The following is a 13,298-nucleotide window of genomic DNA, read 5'->3' on the forward strand; positions in this document are numbered from 1 at the left end:
ACCGATCGGGGGGGTCACTACCCCCCCCCCCCTCAGTCCCCAGTGCCCCCCCCACGCTGTCCCCAGGAGGCAGCGGCCACGTCTCCAAACCCAGCGTGGTTTATTGGGGGAACGCGAGCCCAGCAATCAGCCGCGGGGTTTGGGGTTGGGGGGCTCTGGGGGGGGGGGGGGGAGACGGGAGAGCGCCGGGCCCCCCCCAGTGTCCTTGGGGGCGCTGGCATGCGGGGGTGCGTGGAACACAATGGGGGGGGGGGGGGGATCACGGGATTTTGGGGTGTGCTCGAGGGGCATTTACGCGTGGGGGGGGCTGCTGCGTGCACGCGGGTGTGCGTGGGGCGGGGGCACGGGGGGGGGGCTGCGAGGTGCTTGTGCACGTGGTGCGTGTGAGTGCGGGGCAGCGAGCGTGGGGGGGGTGTGTGCGCGCACGGGGGGGTCCTTACGGGTGTCCCATCGCCCCGGGGCTGTCGCAGGGGGGCAGACAGACCGGTGGGGGCCGTGCAGCAGGAGGTGGCCCCCCCCCCCCCCCGGCGCCCCGTCCCCGCGGGGCTCAGTCAGGGTAGATGATGAAGCCCGAGAAGGTGCTGTACTTGTTGGTGTTGCCGCCGTGCACCTTGCCGCCGTCCAGCTTGACGCAGACCTCGTCGCCCACGTCCAGGTGCAGGATGACGCTGTTGCTGGCGTAGTCGTAGTTCTGGTCCGCGTCCTGCGCGATGGCGCTGGCCCGCACCTGGGGGTGCAGCACACACCCCCCCCCCCAGTATAAGGAGGTCCCCCGGGGGGGGAGATCAGGAACAGGGTGCTGAGCTGCTCCGCGCCCCCCCCAAGCCCGCTCGAGCCCCCCCCGTCTGTCGCCACTCAAGGTCGTGCCGCCCATCTGCGGCAGAACCGGGTGAGGGACCCCAGCATCGCCCCCCCACACACCCCCAGCCCCCCAGCAGCTGCTGTGGTGACAGGAGGTGGCAGGGACAAAGCCCCCCCCCCAACACACAACCCAGGGTCCCCCCGGGATGGGACGGCCCCGCTGTTGGGGCTGGGTCTCACATCCTGCCTGGTCCCGAAGGGGGCCAGAGAGCCCCGGTGCCCCCGGGAGCCAGTGGCTGTCCCCTGCCTCGTATTCCTCTTCCCCCCCCCCCCCCCCGAGGGTTTTGGGGGCACCCGGGGAAAGGAGGCAGCTCCCAGGGGGGCGGCGGGGCTGGCATCGACCGCAGCAGATCGATGCTCGTTTATCCCACAATAAATGGAAAACGTCCGGGGCGAGGCGGGGAAGGGAGCTGCCAGCCGGGCTGCGCCTCTGTGAACAAAGGGACCAGGCGGGGGGCACAACCGGTGCCCCCCCAGCGCTGGCCAGGCATCCAGGGGCATCCGTCCTGGCTGGGGAGGCACAGCCCGGTCCCCCCGGCTGCAGGCAGACCCCGCTCCCTGCCAGCTCCGAGCCCCCCAGTCCTGGGGGAGCATAAATCCCCTTCCCCACAGTGGGAGTACCGGGGACGGGGGACGGGGGGGTTCGTGCCTCGGAGGTGGGTGGTGGGGACGGGTGTGGGGCTGCGGGCGCTGCGCTGCACCCCGGGGTGGCTCCACGGGTGCAGGGAAAAGGGATGCAGGGGAAGAGGGATGGGATCAGGGGAATGGGATGGGTGGAGATGGGTGTGGGGGAATGGGGAAGAGGGAACGGGGACAGGAATCGGCGCGGGGAATCGGGGTGGAGGGCTTGGATGGGGGCAATGGAACGTGGGAACTGGGACGGTGGGAACTGGGGGTGGGGGGCAGGGGGGAGCCAGGGTGGGGGAATGGGGTGGAGGAACCAGGGTGAGGGGAAACCAGAAAGGGAGAACTGGGATGGGAACCGAAACAAGATGGGAAAACCGAGACAGGGGAACCGGGATGGAGAAGCGAGGAGAGCAGGCAGGGAGAGCGGGGCTGGGGGAGCCGGCAGCGGGAACGGGGCTGGAGGGGCCGGGCGGGGGAAGGCACGGAGCAGTGGGGCTGGAGGAGCCGGGCTGGAACGGGGCAAGGGGCCGGCCGGGGGCGAGCGGGGTATGGGGGGGAGCTGCCTGGGGGTCCCGGCCCGTACCTGCCCATTCTTCATGAGGTCGGCCCACATGCTGGTGCCGTCGCCGCCGCGCATGAGGACGTGGTAGGTGAAGAAGTAGATGCCGGGCAGGGGGCAGGTGAACTTCCCGCTCGACGGCTCGTAGTAGTTGCCCACGTTGGTCACCACGTCGTCAAAGCGCAGCACCTCGTAGCCCTCGTGGGGCTTCCGCAGCCCGGCGTAGAAGGCAATCTTGGGGCTGTAGAAGGAGGGGATGTACCCCCCCGGTCCCGGACCCGGCGGTCCCGGTGGCCCTGGCCGGCCCGGCTCACCCGGCGGTCCCCGTGGCCCCGGTGGCCCGGGGGGGCCCCGTACGCCGGCACGGCCCTTGCGCCCCGGCTCACCCTTGGCCCCCGGCAGGAAGGGTGGCGGGGAGGCGGGGGGCAGCTCGGGGCCGGGGTAGGGGTCGCAGACCATGCGGCAGCTGCCCAGCATCTCGTAGTGCGCGGCCGCCTTGGAGCTGTGCACCAGCAGCGGGATGGCCACCAGCAGCACCAGCACCATGGCCACGCCGACGGCCGCCCCGGCCACCCGCTTCCTGCGGCTCAGCCGGGAGGCGGCCAGCGCCAGAAGGTCCTCGTCGCCCTTGGGAGCGATGGTGGTGCCGGGGGGGGCGGACGGCGCCCCGCCGCCCGCTGAGCCTCACGCCCCGGCGGGGACCGGGCTGAGAGAGGGGATGGGGAGGGACGGGGACAGCGGTGGGGATGGGGATGGAGCCGGCGGCAGGGATGGGGACAGGGCTGGGGAGAGCAGCGGGAATAGGGCTGGGGACAGTGATGGGGATGGCAGCGGGGCTGGGGACAGGAACGGGGCTGGGGACAGGAACGGGGCTGGGGACGGGAACGGGGCTGGGACCGAGAATAGGACCGGGAGCGGGGACGCAGCTGGGGCAGGGACCGGCGCTGGTGATGGAGTCGGGGCTGGCACCGGAGCCGAGACCGGAGCCGGGAGCAGAGCCGCGGGTGGAGCCGGGACTTCAGGCGGTGAAGGGGACGAGAGCGGAGCCGAGGATGGAACCGGGAGCGGAGCCACCGACTGAGCCGGGAGCGGAGCCGGGAGTCGGGACGGGGCTGGAGCCGGGAGCGGAGCCGGGGCTGGAGCCGGGAGCGGAGCTCCTGCTGCAACCAGGACCGGAGCCGGTGTCGGAGCCGGGACCGGAGCCGATGATGCAACCAGGACCGGAGCCGGTGCTGGAGCTGGTGATGTAACCGGAGCCGGGATGGAGCCGGGATGGAGCCGCCGCCGCGCCGCGCGGGGCAACTTCTCGCCAAGTTGCCCGGGAGCGGGACCCCCTCCCCCGGGAGCCCCCCCCCCCCGGGAGCCCCCCCCCGGGAGCGCCCCCCGCTGCCCCGCTCTCCCCGGTGCGCACCGGCGGCGGCGGCGGGACCGGCCAGCGCCGCCCGGGGCGGTTCCGGCGGGGCCGGGGCTGTCGGGGCCGCCCCAACCGGGCCCGGGGCCGCGCCTCCCGGTGTCCCCCCTCCCGGTTCCCGGTGGTCGTCGTCCCCCCCCCCCCCCCCCGCCGGTGCCCGCCGGTACCTGCCGCCCGCGGCGCCGGGAGCCACGTGCCGGGACCGCCGCCCGCGCCGCGCCGCGCCCGCAGCCCCGCTCCGCCCGCCCCGCTCGACGGCACCGGGCACGGCGGGGGCGGGGACGGGGGGGGGGGGACCAGAGCGAGGGGGGGGGGGGGTGTGTGCGGGGGGGAGGGTGCCCGGGGGGCGCAGGAGGGGGTGAGAGTGAGCGTGCGGGGAGGTGCTGGTGCAGGTGTGCACGCGTGTGCGCGGCCGGGGTGCGCGTGCAGGGGTGCACTGGGTGCAGCGGAGGTGCTGGCGCAGGGCTGGGGGGGGGCTGCATGGGGGGGGGGCATGCGTGTGTGTAAAGGGCTCCGCGTGTGTGTGCGTGGGGCTGTGTGTGTGTGTGTGTGTGTGCACAGAGCTGTGTGTGTGCGCGTGGGGCTGTGTGTGTGCAAGCAGCGTGTGTGTGCACAGAGCTCTGTGTGTGTGCGTGCAGAGGGCTGTGTGTGCAAGCAGTGTGTGTATGCACAGAGCTGTGTGTGTGCAAGCAGCGTGTGTGTGCACAGAGCTCTGTGTGTGTGCGTGGGGCTGTGTGTGTGCAAGCAGTGTGTGTGTGCACAGAGCTCTGTGTGTGTGCGTGCATAGGGCTGTGTGTGTGCAAGCAGCGTGTGTACGCACAGAGCTCTGTGTGTCTGCAAGCAGCGTGTGCATGTGTGGGGCTGCATGTGTGCAAGCAGCATGTGTGCACGCAGTGTGTGTGCAAGCAGCGTTTGTGTGCAGAGAGCTGCGTGTGTGCGAGCAGCTGTGTGTGCAAGCATCATGCGTGTGCGTGCTCAGGGCTGGCTCTGCACTGGTGCGCGTGCAAGGTGTGCGCGTGCAGGGCGCAGGCGCGTGTTTGCCAGGGCCATGCTGGGTGTGCGCGTTTCTTGGTGTGCGTGAGACGGGTGCCGGGGTGTGAGCGTGCATGGGCTCAGGGGCACGGCTGCGTGCACGCTGCAGGGGCAGGGGGGGCTTTGGGGAGGGTCACGCAGCCCCACGCAGCCCACTCGGGGTCCCTACGGGCAGGTGGCCGCTGGCCCATTTTCAGGGTCCCCTTGCTTTTGGGGTGGCTGAGGGGGGGGGGGGGGGGGGCGCACGCAGCCGGTCCCCAACCACCGGGACTCGGGCAGAGCCCCCGCACCCTGGGGATTGTTGGGCCCCCCCCGCTGCGGGCACAGCGCCGGGGTCAGGATGCGTCCTGCAGCCCCCCGGCTGCCTCCGCGGCGGGGGCACGGGGGGGGGGGGAGCTGATTTACGGCTGCTCTTTTTCAAACCCTGCCTGAATTTGCTCCTTTATGCAAAGCGAAGGCTCGCCCTCCGCGCTCGGGGAGCCGGGGCTGCTCCCCGCGGCCTCTGCGCCGCAATTAGAGAGAGGAGCGAGGTTTGGGGGGGGGCAGCCCCGCACCCCCACGCCGGGGGCGGGGGGGGGGGCTCCGTTCCCCTCCGGTGTGCAGGGGCCACGCGTGTCCTTGCGGGGTCGGCATCTGTCCCTCCGCATCCGTGTGCGCGTGCAGGGATGCAAGCTGCGTGGGTGTGTGTGTGTGCATGGGTGTGAGTGCATGCACTATGCGTGTGCACGCGTGTGAGCAGGCCCCGTGCCTGTGCACACGTGTGTGCGCGCGTGCATACGCATGCTGGCGGGGAGATGCTCCCGCCGTAGCGCCCGTGTGTAATTTATCCGGACGGTTTTTAAATTTGCAGGCCTGGCCAGCTCCCTCCAAAGGGCGCCGATCCATCAGCCGGGATCTCGGATGGATTTATGGGCCCTTTATGCGGGGGATCAATGCAATCCTGAACCGCCCGGCGATGTTTGTGCAACAAATTACAGCGGCGGGGAGCAGCTCCCCCGGCGGGGACGGGGTCCGGGCGCGATCGATGCTGCCCGAGCTGCTCCCCGGGGACGGGGGACGCCGGAGTCCCACCGCCTCTGCCCCCGCCACCCCCTCCGCCGGCTGATCTTAATGAGCAACAACAGCGAATTAATTAGCGAGGCTGCGAGGGGAAGCCCGAGCGCTAATTAGCAAGCGCCGGGGGCTCGCGGGGACTGGGTGCCTGGCCAAAAGGTCCTTGCCCTGGGGACACGGGGGGACACTGGGGGTCCTGGATGCTCCTGGCCCTGTCTGGGTTTGGGGGGGGGGGGCTGGCAACTGGTGCCGCACCCCAGGGGGGGCAGCTGCGGCCCCCAGCACCAGCTGGCAGCGACAGCAAGAAAGGGGCGGGAGGGGAGAGCAAACACGGATGGTAAAAATAGAGGCGGCGGCGGAGAGAAAGGTCAGCCCCGGAGAGAGCGGCAGCAAGGAGCCGAGGGGGGGGGAACGGGGGGCTCAGGGCCGGATCCTGCCCTCAGCTCCCAGCAGCCGCAGGAGGTGGCTGGGTTTGGGGGGAGCTCGGCCCCATCCGGTCCCACACTGGTGCTGAGCCCCACACCGGCTCCAGCAGGTGCCAGCGGCCGTGGTGGGGACGTCCCGGGTCCCTCGCGGTGCACGGGGACACAGCGGCGGTGGGCCCCTGCCCCACGGATGCCGCCTGCTGCTCTCGCTGTCCCCGGGCCGGATCAGGGACAACGCTGCCGGGGGCCACCGGGGGATGACGGCGATGGTGATGGACACGTCCTGGACCGCAGAGCCAGCAGCTCCGGGGACAAGGGCTGGGAGCGCGGCGGGGACACCGCGGGGAGCCGAGCCCCCGTCCGAGTGCCGGGGCTGGCAGCGGCCGGCGGAGCGGCGGTGCCGGGGAGCAGAGCATGAATAAATGCATGAAGCCGCAGCCCCGGGGCCGCTTTCAGGGCCAGCAGCACTGGCAAGGGGGGGGCCTTGGTGCAATCGTCCGGCGGGTGCAAGCACGCGGTCGCCACCTGCCTCCGTGGCTCCTGAGGACCCGTGGGCTCGTGCAGCGACGTGCGGCCCTGCGGGGTCGCACCCAGCCCCCCCGTGCCTGGTCCCCAACCAAGCCCCAGTGCTGGCTGGTGCGTGCCCGGTCCGTGGTGCGCCGTGGGCTGCGCGGGGTCCGTGGTGCACGGTGGTTTTGTGTGGTGCACGGTCGCGGTGCGTGGTGCACGGTCACGGTCATGGGTGCACGGTCGTTGTGTGTGGCGCACGGCGCGTGGTCTTTGTGCCTGGTCCACGGCCCGCTGGGCGCGCGCTGCCGGTCCCAACACCCAGCGCGCGGTGGCCGGGGGGACGTTCCCCGTTCCTCTCGCCGTGCCTTGGCCGAGGCGCTTCCCTCCCAATTACGGCGCCGCGCTGGGACCAGCAGACAAATTGGCGTGTCAGCGCCCGCCGCGCGGGGCCGGGAGGGAGCCTTGTGCAAATGAATATAGATTGGCTGGAGGCGCCCGGGCGCCGCGCGCTCCATCCAGGGCATGTTTGCAATAAAGCCGGGCCGCCGGGCCGGGCCTAAATTGGATGAAAATTGTCCTTGAACGGCGACAATAAACCAGCAGCGGGGGGGTGGGGGGATGCGGCTGGGGGGGGAGCTGCGGAGGGGATGCCCGGTGACACCGCGGGGACAGAGCAGCTCAACAGGTCCCCAGGGCAGCAGGAGCGGCCGAGGCCACCTCGTTGCGTGGTGCCGTTGAGGGAAGTGTCACCCGCTGCCCGCACGGGGGGCCTGGCACCGCGTCCCCCCCACCCCCCCCGGTGTACTCCAGGCCTGGCCAGGGCCCCCCCTGCACCCTGTCCCCGGTGTGCACCCATCCCTGACATGCACCCTGTCCCCAACATGCGCCCTGTCCCCCATGTCCCCAGCGTGCACCCCGTGCCCCAGCACATCCTCTACACCGGCATCCCCCCCCACCCCCCCCCGCTCTCCCCCCCACCCCCGGGCTCATTAGCATCTGCTGCTAATTGCTGATGAGGCAGCAGGGATGTTATTAATGGGGCACGGCCCCGGAGCGGCGTGGGGCTGGTGGCCGTGTTGGGCTCGGGACGGGGTGAGCTGGGGACAGGGGGGGGTGACACCAGGGGGACAGGGTGGGGGTCGTGCCCCCCTCTCCCCCCCCCCAAGACAGCCACCCGGGCTCATCCGCACCCCCTGTTCTGTGGGCCGGTGCCGGGGGGGGGGTCCCAGCGAGGGGGGGGACGGGGCAGAGCGGCAGCAGCCGTCACCGAAGCGAGGGGACGTCCCTGGGGAGCCCGGGGGCTCCCAGCAAGGAGGGGGGGGGGGGGGGAAATTCACGGACCCCCCCCCCCCCCCCCGCGGCCCCCCAGGCTGAGTCATCGGCGGGCTGGCAGCGGGGCCGTCCATCACGGCATGGCAGCGCGTGCGGAGATGGATGGCTGCGGGCCGCCCCGGATTAATTCTCTGGACAAGCGGCATTTATTAAGGATTCCGGGGACGTCGGGCGGAGAAATCCATCCCGGCCGGGCGGCAATTAGGCGGGCGGCTGGGCCGCGGGGTCCCGCTCGCCGCCCCCCTCCCCAAACCCCGCCGCTCTCCCCCCGCTCGCCGCGGGACCCCCCGGTGCCCCCTCGGCGGTCGCGGGCCGGGGGGCTCGCCCCCATCCCCGGTGTCATGCCCCGCGCCGGGGGGGGCTCATTGCAGATTCGCCTCATGCCTACCTGAGCCGCGCGCTGACAAATAGACATTTAAATCAGACAATTAGCCGGCCTCCACCGCTGACATTTTTAATGTATTAATGTGCATCACCAGCTAATACATATAAAATTCCCCTAATAACAGCACTCGGGTAAAGGGGCTGCTCTGCAGCCCGGCGCTGGCAGTGATGTACGAGTCCGGAGGGACTCCGGCCCCGGAGTTTGCATTAATTACCGGCAAACTGACAAGGCACCGTGACATTCGGGACCGGCGCCGGATGCCTTCCGCCGGCGCGTGGGGCGCGTGGGGCGCGTGGGGCGCGTGGGGCGCGTGGGGCGCGTGGGGCGCGTGGGGCGCGTGGGGCGCGTGCACGCACACGCGTGCGCCCCTGGGCGCGGGGCGAGCGGCGGCGGGGGGCGTAGGGGAAACGCGGGGGGTCGCATTGGGGGGGGGGGGGGGATCCGCGCGGGGACGCGCGCGTGCGCGCGGGGACGTGAAGGGGCGCAGGGACACGCGTGTTCACGCGAGGGGGTGTGAACGTGAACTGGGACACGCGCGTGCAAGGGGAGCGGAGAGGATGGCCGGGAGCCTCCGGTGCCGCTCGGGACGGCCGGATCTGGCTCACGGGGGGGCAGCCCCCCCCCCGGGGCCGGACACCACCCCCCCCCCCCAAAACGAGGCAATGACAAATGCTTCAATTAGCGGGAAGGCTCCGAAAATCGATGCCTTAAACGCCGGTGGCCGGGACCGATCAATGGCTCCAATCACACCCTAAAACGGGCGTCTTGGGGGGGGGCACCCCGCACCCCGCTGCTGGGACACCCCCAGAGCCCCCAGCCCCAGTGGGGCCCCAGCTCCCCATCCTAAGTGGGATGGGGGGGGGTTGATGACGACACCGATGCCAGCAGCGGAAAGGGGGGGGGGGGGGGGCCCATCCTCACCCCCCCCCAACCCCATCGACCGCCCAGCTCCACGCACACGAGAGCCAAATTTGACATTTTTAAATCCAGATACTTAAAGAAATCAATCCAGCAGGCGAGCCCCCCCCCCCCCCCGGACCCCCCCCCAACTAGCATCGATCCCACGCCGCAGCACGTCGGGGAAGGTGGGGGGGGGGGGGGCGCACGGCTACTGGGGGGGCAGCCAGGAAAGGGGGTGTCACGGCTGGTCCCGCAGCCCCCCCCACACAGTGCATCCCTCCCCCCCCCCCCCCAAACCTGCCCCCCCCCCCCGCAGGGCGCAGCGCAGCCAAGCGTGGGGCTGGCCCCGCTGGGAGCCGCTGTCAGGGAGGCAGCCAGGCGGGGTGGGCAGCGCAGGGGGGGGGCCGCTGTCAGCCCTGATGGGCAGCTAAGCCGGGGAGGGGGGGGTGTGGGGGGCTGCGGGGAGGCGGGGGGGTGCAGCATCTCAGCCCCCCTCCCTGCATCACGGGGCTCCCCTGGGAGCCGGGTGCCCAGCATCCCCCCCCCCCTCCCCGAACCACGCTGAGCGCGGGGGGTGCACCCTTGTGTGTGTGGGGGGGGGGGGGGGGGCAAGGCGAGGAGGGGGTCACAAAGAGGGGGGTCACCGCTCCCAGCCCCCCCCAGCCCGAATCCCCGCTCAGGGAGCGACTGAGTCAACAGCGCAGCGGCGGGGGCCGTTAATAATGAATGAGACCAAATTGGAGGCCGGCAGCGGCTAAGCCGAGCAAACACGGCGGCGGAGGAGAAATGGGGGGGGGGGCGTACTGGTGGGGGGGGGGGGGGGGCCGCAAAGGGGGGCTGGCAGCCGCTGGGTGGGGGGGGGGCACAGCCCCAGGAATGAGCACGGATGAATTCAGGGGGTGAGGGGCTGGAGGGGGGGGCATCGTGGGGCTGGGGGAGCACTGTGGGGTTGTGGGGGGCACCGTGGGGTTGTGGGGGGCACCGTGGGGGGGGGGCACCGTGGGGTTGTGGGGGGCACCGTGGGATTTGGGGGGGGGCACCGTGGGGTTGTGGGGGGGGCACCGTGGGGTTTTGGGGGGGCACTGTGGGATTGTGGGGGGCATGTGGGGTTGTGGGGGGGCACCGTGGGGTTTTGGGGGGGGCACCGTGGGGTTGTGGGGGGGGCATCGTGGGGTTGTGGGGGGCACCGTGGGGTTTGGGGGGGGCACCGTGGGACTGGGGGGGGCACTGTGGGGTTGTGGGGGGCACTGTGGGATTGTGGGGGGCACTGTGGGGTTTTGGGGGGGGCACCGTGGGGTTTTGTGGGGGGCAGCACCGTGGGGTTTTGGGGGGGGCACCGTGGGGTTTTGGGGGGGGCACCGTGGGGGGCACTGTGGGGTTTTGGGGGGGGCACCGTGGGGCTGGGGGGGGCACCGTTTGTGGGGGCACCGTGGGGGTGGGGGCACCATGGGGTTTTGGGGAGGGCACACGCACCATGGGGTTGTGGGGGGCACCGTGGGGTTTTGGGACTGGGGGGGGCACCCACCGTGGGGTTTGGGGGGGGGCACCGTGGGACTGGGGGGGGCACCGTGGGGTTGTTGTGGGGGGGGGGCACCGTGGGGTTTAGGGGGCACCATGGGGGGGGGGCACTGTGGGATTGTGGGGGGGCACTATGGGATTGAGGGGGGGTCTTCCCACCCCATGTCCCCCATCCCTGCAGGAGCACCGCTGCGGCTCTGCCCTTTGCCCAGCACCGTGGGGGGGCAAAGTCCGTACCGGGGGGGGGCGGGGGGGGCGGGAGGAGAGCCGCCTGTGAGCTCTGCGAGACCGCGGGCAGAGGTGGGCCTGGAGGGCTGGGGGGGGGCACATGGAACTGGGGGTGGGCGTGCAGGGGGCCGGTGGGCTCGGGGGACCCCATGTGGGTGCTGCTGGGTGGGCGTGCGGGACCCCGGGTGGGTGCGGGGGAGCTGGGGGGGGCCACAGAGGGTCCTGGGTGGGTGTGAAGGGGCACTCTGGGTGGGCACAGGGGGTCCTGGGTGGGCACAGGGGGTCCTGGGTGGGCACAAAGGGGTCCTGGGTGGGTCCTGGGGATCTTTGGGTGGGCACAGAGGGTCCTGGGTGGGCACAGGGGGTCCTGGGTGGGTAGAGGGGGTCCTGGGTGGGTAGAGGGGGACCTGGGTGGGTAGAGGGGGTTCTGGGTGGGCACAAAGGGGTCCTGGGTGGGTCCTGGGGATCTTTGGGTGGGCACAGGGGGTCCTGGGTGGGCACAGGGGGTCCTGGGTGGGCACAGGGGGTCCTGAGCGGGTACACGGCTCCTGGGTGGGCACACACAAGCCCCGGCTGGGCACGGGGGGATGCAGAGGGGTCTGGCACAGGGTGGGGGCCCGCGGGTGGGGGGCCCAGCGTCCCCCAATGTCCCCAACCGCCCTCTCCCTCCCTCAGGACGCCGGCTGCCGGTGCCGTGAGCCGCCCGGGATGGGCAAGCGGCTGCTGGTGGCCTACGGGCTGTGGGCGCTGGGGGGGCCGCTGGGGCTGCACCACCTCTACCTGGGCCGCGACAGCCACGCGCTGCTCTGGATGCTGACGCTGGGCGGCTTCGGCGCCGGCTGGCTCGGGGACTTGTGGCACCTCCCCGGCTGGGTGGCCGCCGCCAACGGGGCCGGGGCGCCGGGGCAGCGCGGGGGGAGCGTGCCGGCGCTGAGCGCCCTGCGCCTGGCGGGGCAGGTGGCGGTGGGGATGTATTTCGGGCTGGCGGCGGCGCTGGCGCTGCCCTGGGTGCCGCAGCTGCTGGCGCAGCCGCTGGCCGTGGGGCTGGGGGTGCTGCTGGTGTCCTCGGTGGGCGACCAGGCCTCCGAGGCGCCGAGCGTCCTCGCCGCGGCCTTCCTCACCTCCCTCCTCTTCCAGGGCCGGGTGCTGGCGGTGCTGCCCTCCAGCCTGGCCGCCAGCATCGCCGCCCAGCGCCACCGGCGCTACAAACGCCCCGGGGCGCCCCGGCCGCGGCTGCCGGCCCGGCTTTACCACCTGGGGCTGGCCTACCTGGCCTTCGCCGCCCCGCTCGCCTACGGCGTCCTCAGCGGCGCCGCCGGGGTGCTGGGCGCCCCGCTGCACTGGCTCGGGGCCCTCCCGGCGCTGCCCCGCGCCATCGCCGAGCGGCTCCTGCTCCTTCCCCTGCGTGCCGCCCGGATCCTGGCCGAGCTGCTGGGCTTCGCCAGCCCCGAGCCCAGCACCTGGAGCGAGCGGCGGCAGCGGGCCTACAAGGTGCGGGACGCGGCGCTGGGGTCCCCGGGTGAGGGTGTGGGGGGGGGGGGGTGAAGAAATTAAATAGGGGGGGGCATGGGGTCTGGCTGGGGGCGGCACGGGGTGCAAGCAGCTGCTGTCAGGGTGGTTGGGGCTGAAGGGGTCGGCTCAGAGGCACGCGTGGCCCCCATCGCTGCCGCCCCCCCCCTCCAGCATCCATCTCGCCCCCAGGTCCTGGGCATCCCGTCCGGCGCCGCCGCCGAGGACGTGCACAGGAGCTACCGGGAGCTGGTGAAGGTCTGGCACCCGGACCACAACCGGCACCGGGCCGAGGAGGCCGAGAGGCGCTTCATCGAGCTGCAGGAGGCCTACGAGGTGCTGGCGGGGCCCAGGAGGGCCGCGGCGGGGTGACGGGGCCGGCAGCCCCCAGCCCACGGACATCAAAGGCTGCGAAAAGGGGATTTTGTAACACGAGGATGGCTTCTGGCTGCCGCCGTTGTTTCTCTGCTCGGCGCGATGCGGTGCTGGGGCCGGGCACCCTGCAAACCAGCACATGGGTTGTCGCATCAGCCGTCTGCAAAGAGATGGACGGGGGCTTGTGCAAACCACTGCACCAGAATCTGTGCAAACCCTTGCACCAAGGTCTTTGCAAACCATTGCACCAGGGTCTGTGCAAACCCTTGCACCAGGGTCTGTGCAAACCATTGCACTGGGGTTCGTGCAGACCCTTGCACCAGGGTCTGTGCAAATGCTTGCACTGGGATTCGTGCAAGCCATTGCACCAGGCCTTGTGCAAACCACTGCACTGGGGTTCGTGCAAACCCTTGCACCAGGGTCTGTGCAAATGGTTGCACTGGGATTCGTGCAAGCCATTGCACCAGGCCTTGTGCAAACCACTGCACTGGGGTTCGTGCAAACCCTTGCACCAGGCCTCGTGCAAACCACTGCACTGGGGTTCGTGCAAACCCTTGCACCAGGGTCTGTGCA

At 71.6% G+C, this 13,298-nt stretch overlaps 2 protein-coding genes across 3 annotated transcripts; one reads left to right on the forward strand and one right to left on the reverse strand.

The window, feature by feature from the left end:
- Positions 1 to 245: 245 nt before the first annotated feature.
- Positions 246 to 3,708, reverse strand: C1QL4 (complement C1q like 4). The gene is made up of 3 exons (XM_066985548.1): positions 3,626 to 3,708; positions 2,072 to 3,285; positions 246 to 727 (listed from the first exon to the last, which is right to left on the reverse strand). Exons 2-3 carry the CDS (start codon positions 2,591 to 2,593, stop codon positions 548 to 550), a joined length of 702 nt encoding a protein of 233 aa, XP_066841649.1. The 5' UTR covers positions 2,594 to 3,285; positions 3,626 to 3,708; the 3' UTR covers positions 246 to 547.
- Positions 3,709 to 10,866: 7,158 nt separating this feature from the next.
- DNAJC22 (DnaJ heat shock protein family (Hsp40) member C22) lies at positions 10,867 to 12,797 on the forward strand. 2 transcript variants are annotated; one of them, XM_066985534.1, is made up of 3 exons: positions 10,867 to 10,913; positions 11,517 to 12,332; positions 12,543 to 12,797. In XM_066985534.1, exons 2-3 carry the CDS (start codon positions 11,550 to 11,552, stop codon positions 12,720 to 12,722), a joined length of 963 nt encoding a protein of 320 aa, XP_066841635.1. In that variant the 5' UTR covers positions 10,867 to 10,913; positions 11,517 to 11,549; the 3' UTR covers positions 12,723 to 12,797. The 2 variants fall into 2 exon arrangements, with proteins under 2 accessions (XP_066841635.1, XP_047912314.1); XM_048056357.2 differs by lacking the exon at positions 10,867 to 10,913 and having other exon boundaries at positions 11,376 to 12,332.
- Positions 12,798 to 13,298: the final 501 nt, after the last annotated feature.

Source organism: Anser cygnoides, chromosome 32 (genome assembly GCF_040182565.1).
Source record: "Anser cygnoides isolate HZ-2024a breed goose chromosome 32, Taihu_goose_T2T_genome, whole genome shotgun sequence".
NCBI lineage: Eukaryota > Metazoa > Chordata > Aves > Anseriformes > Anatidae > Anser > Anser cygnoides.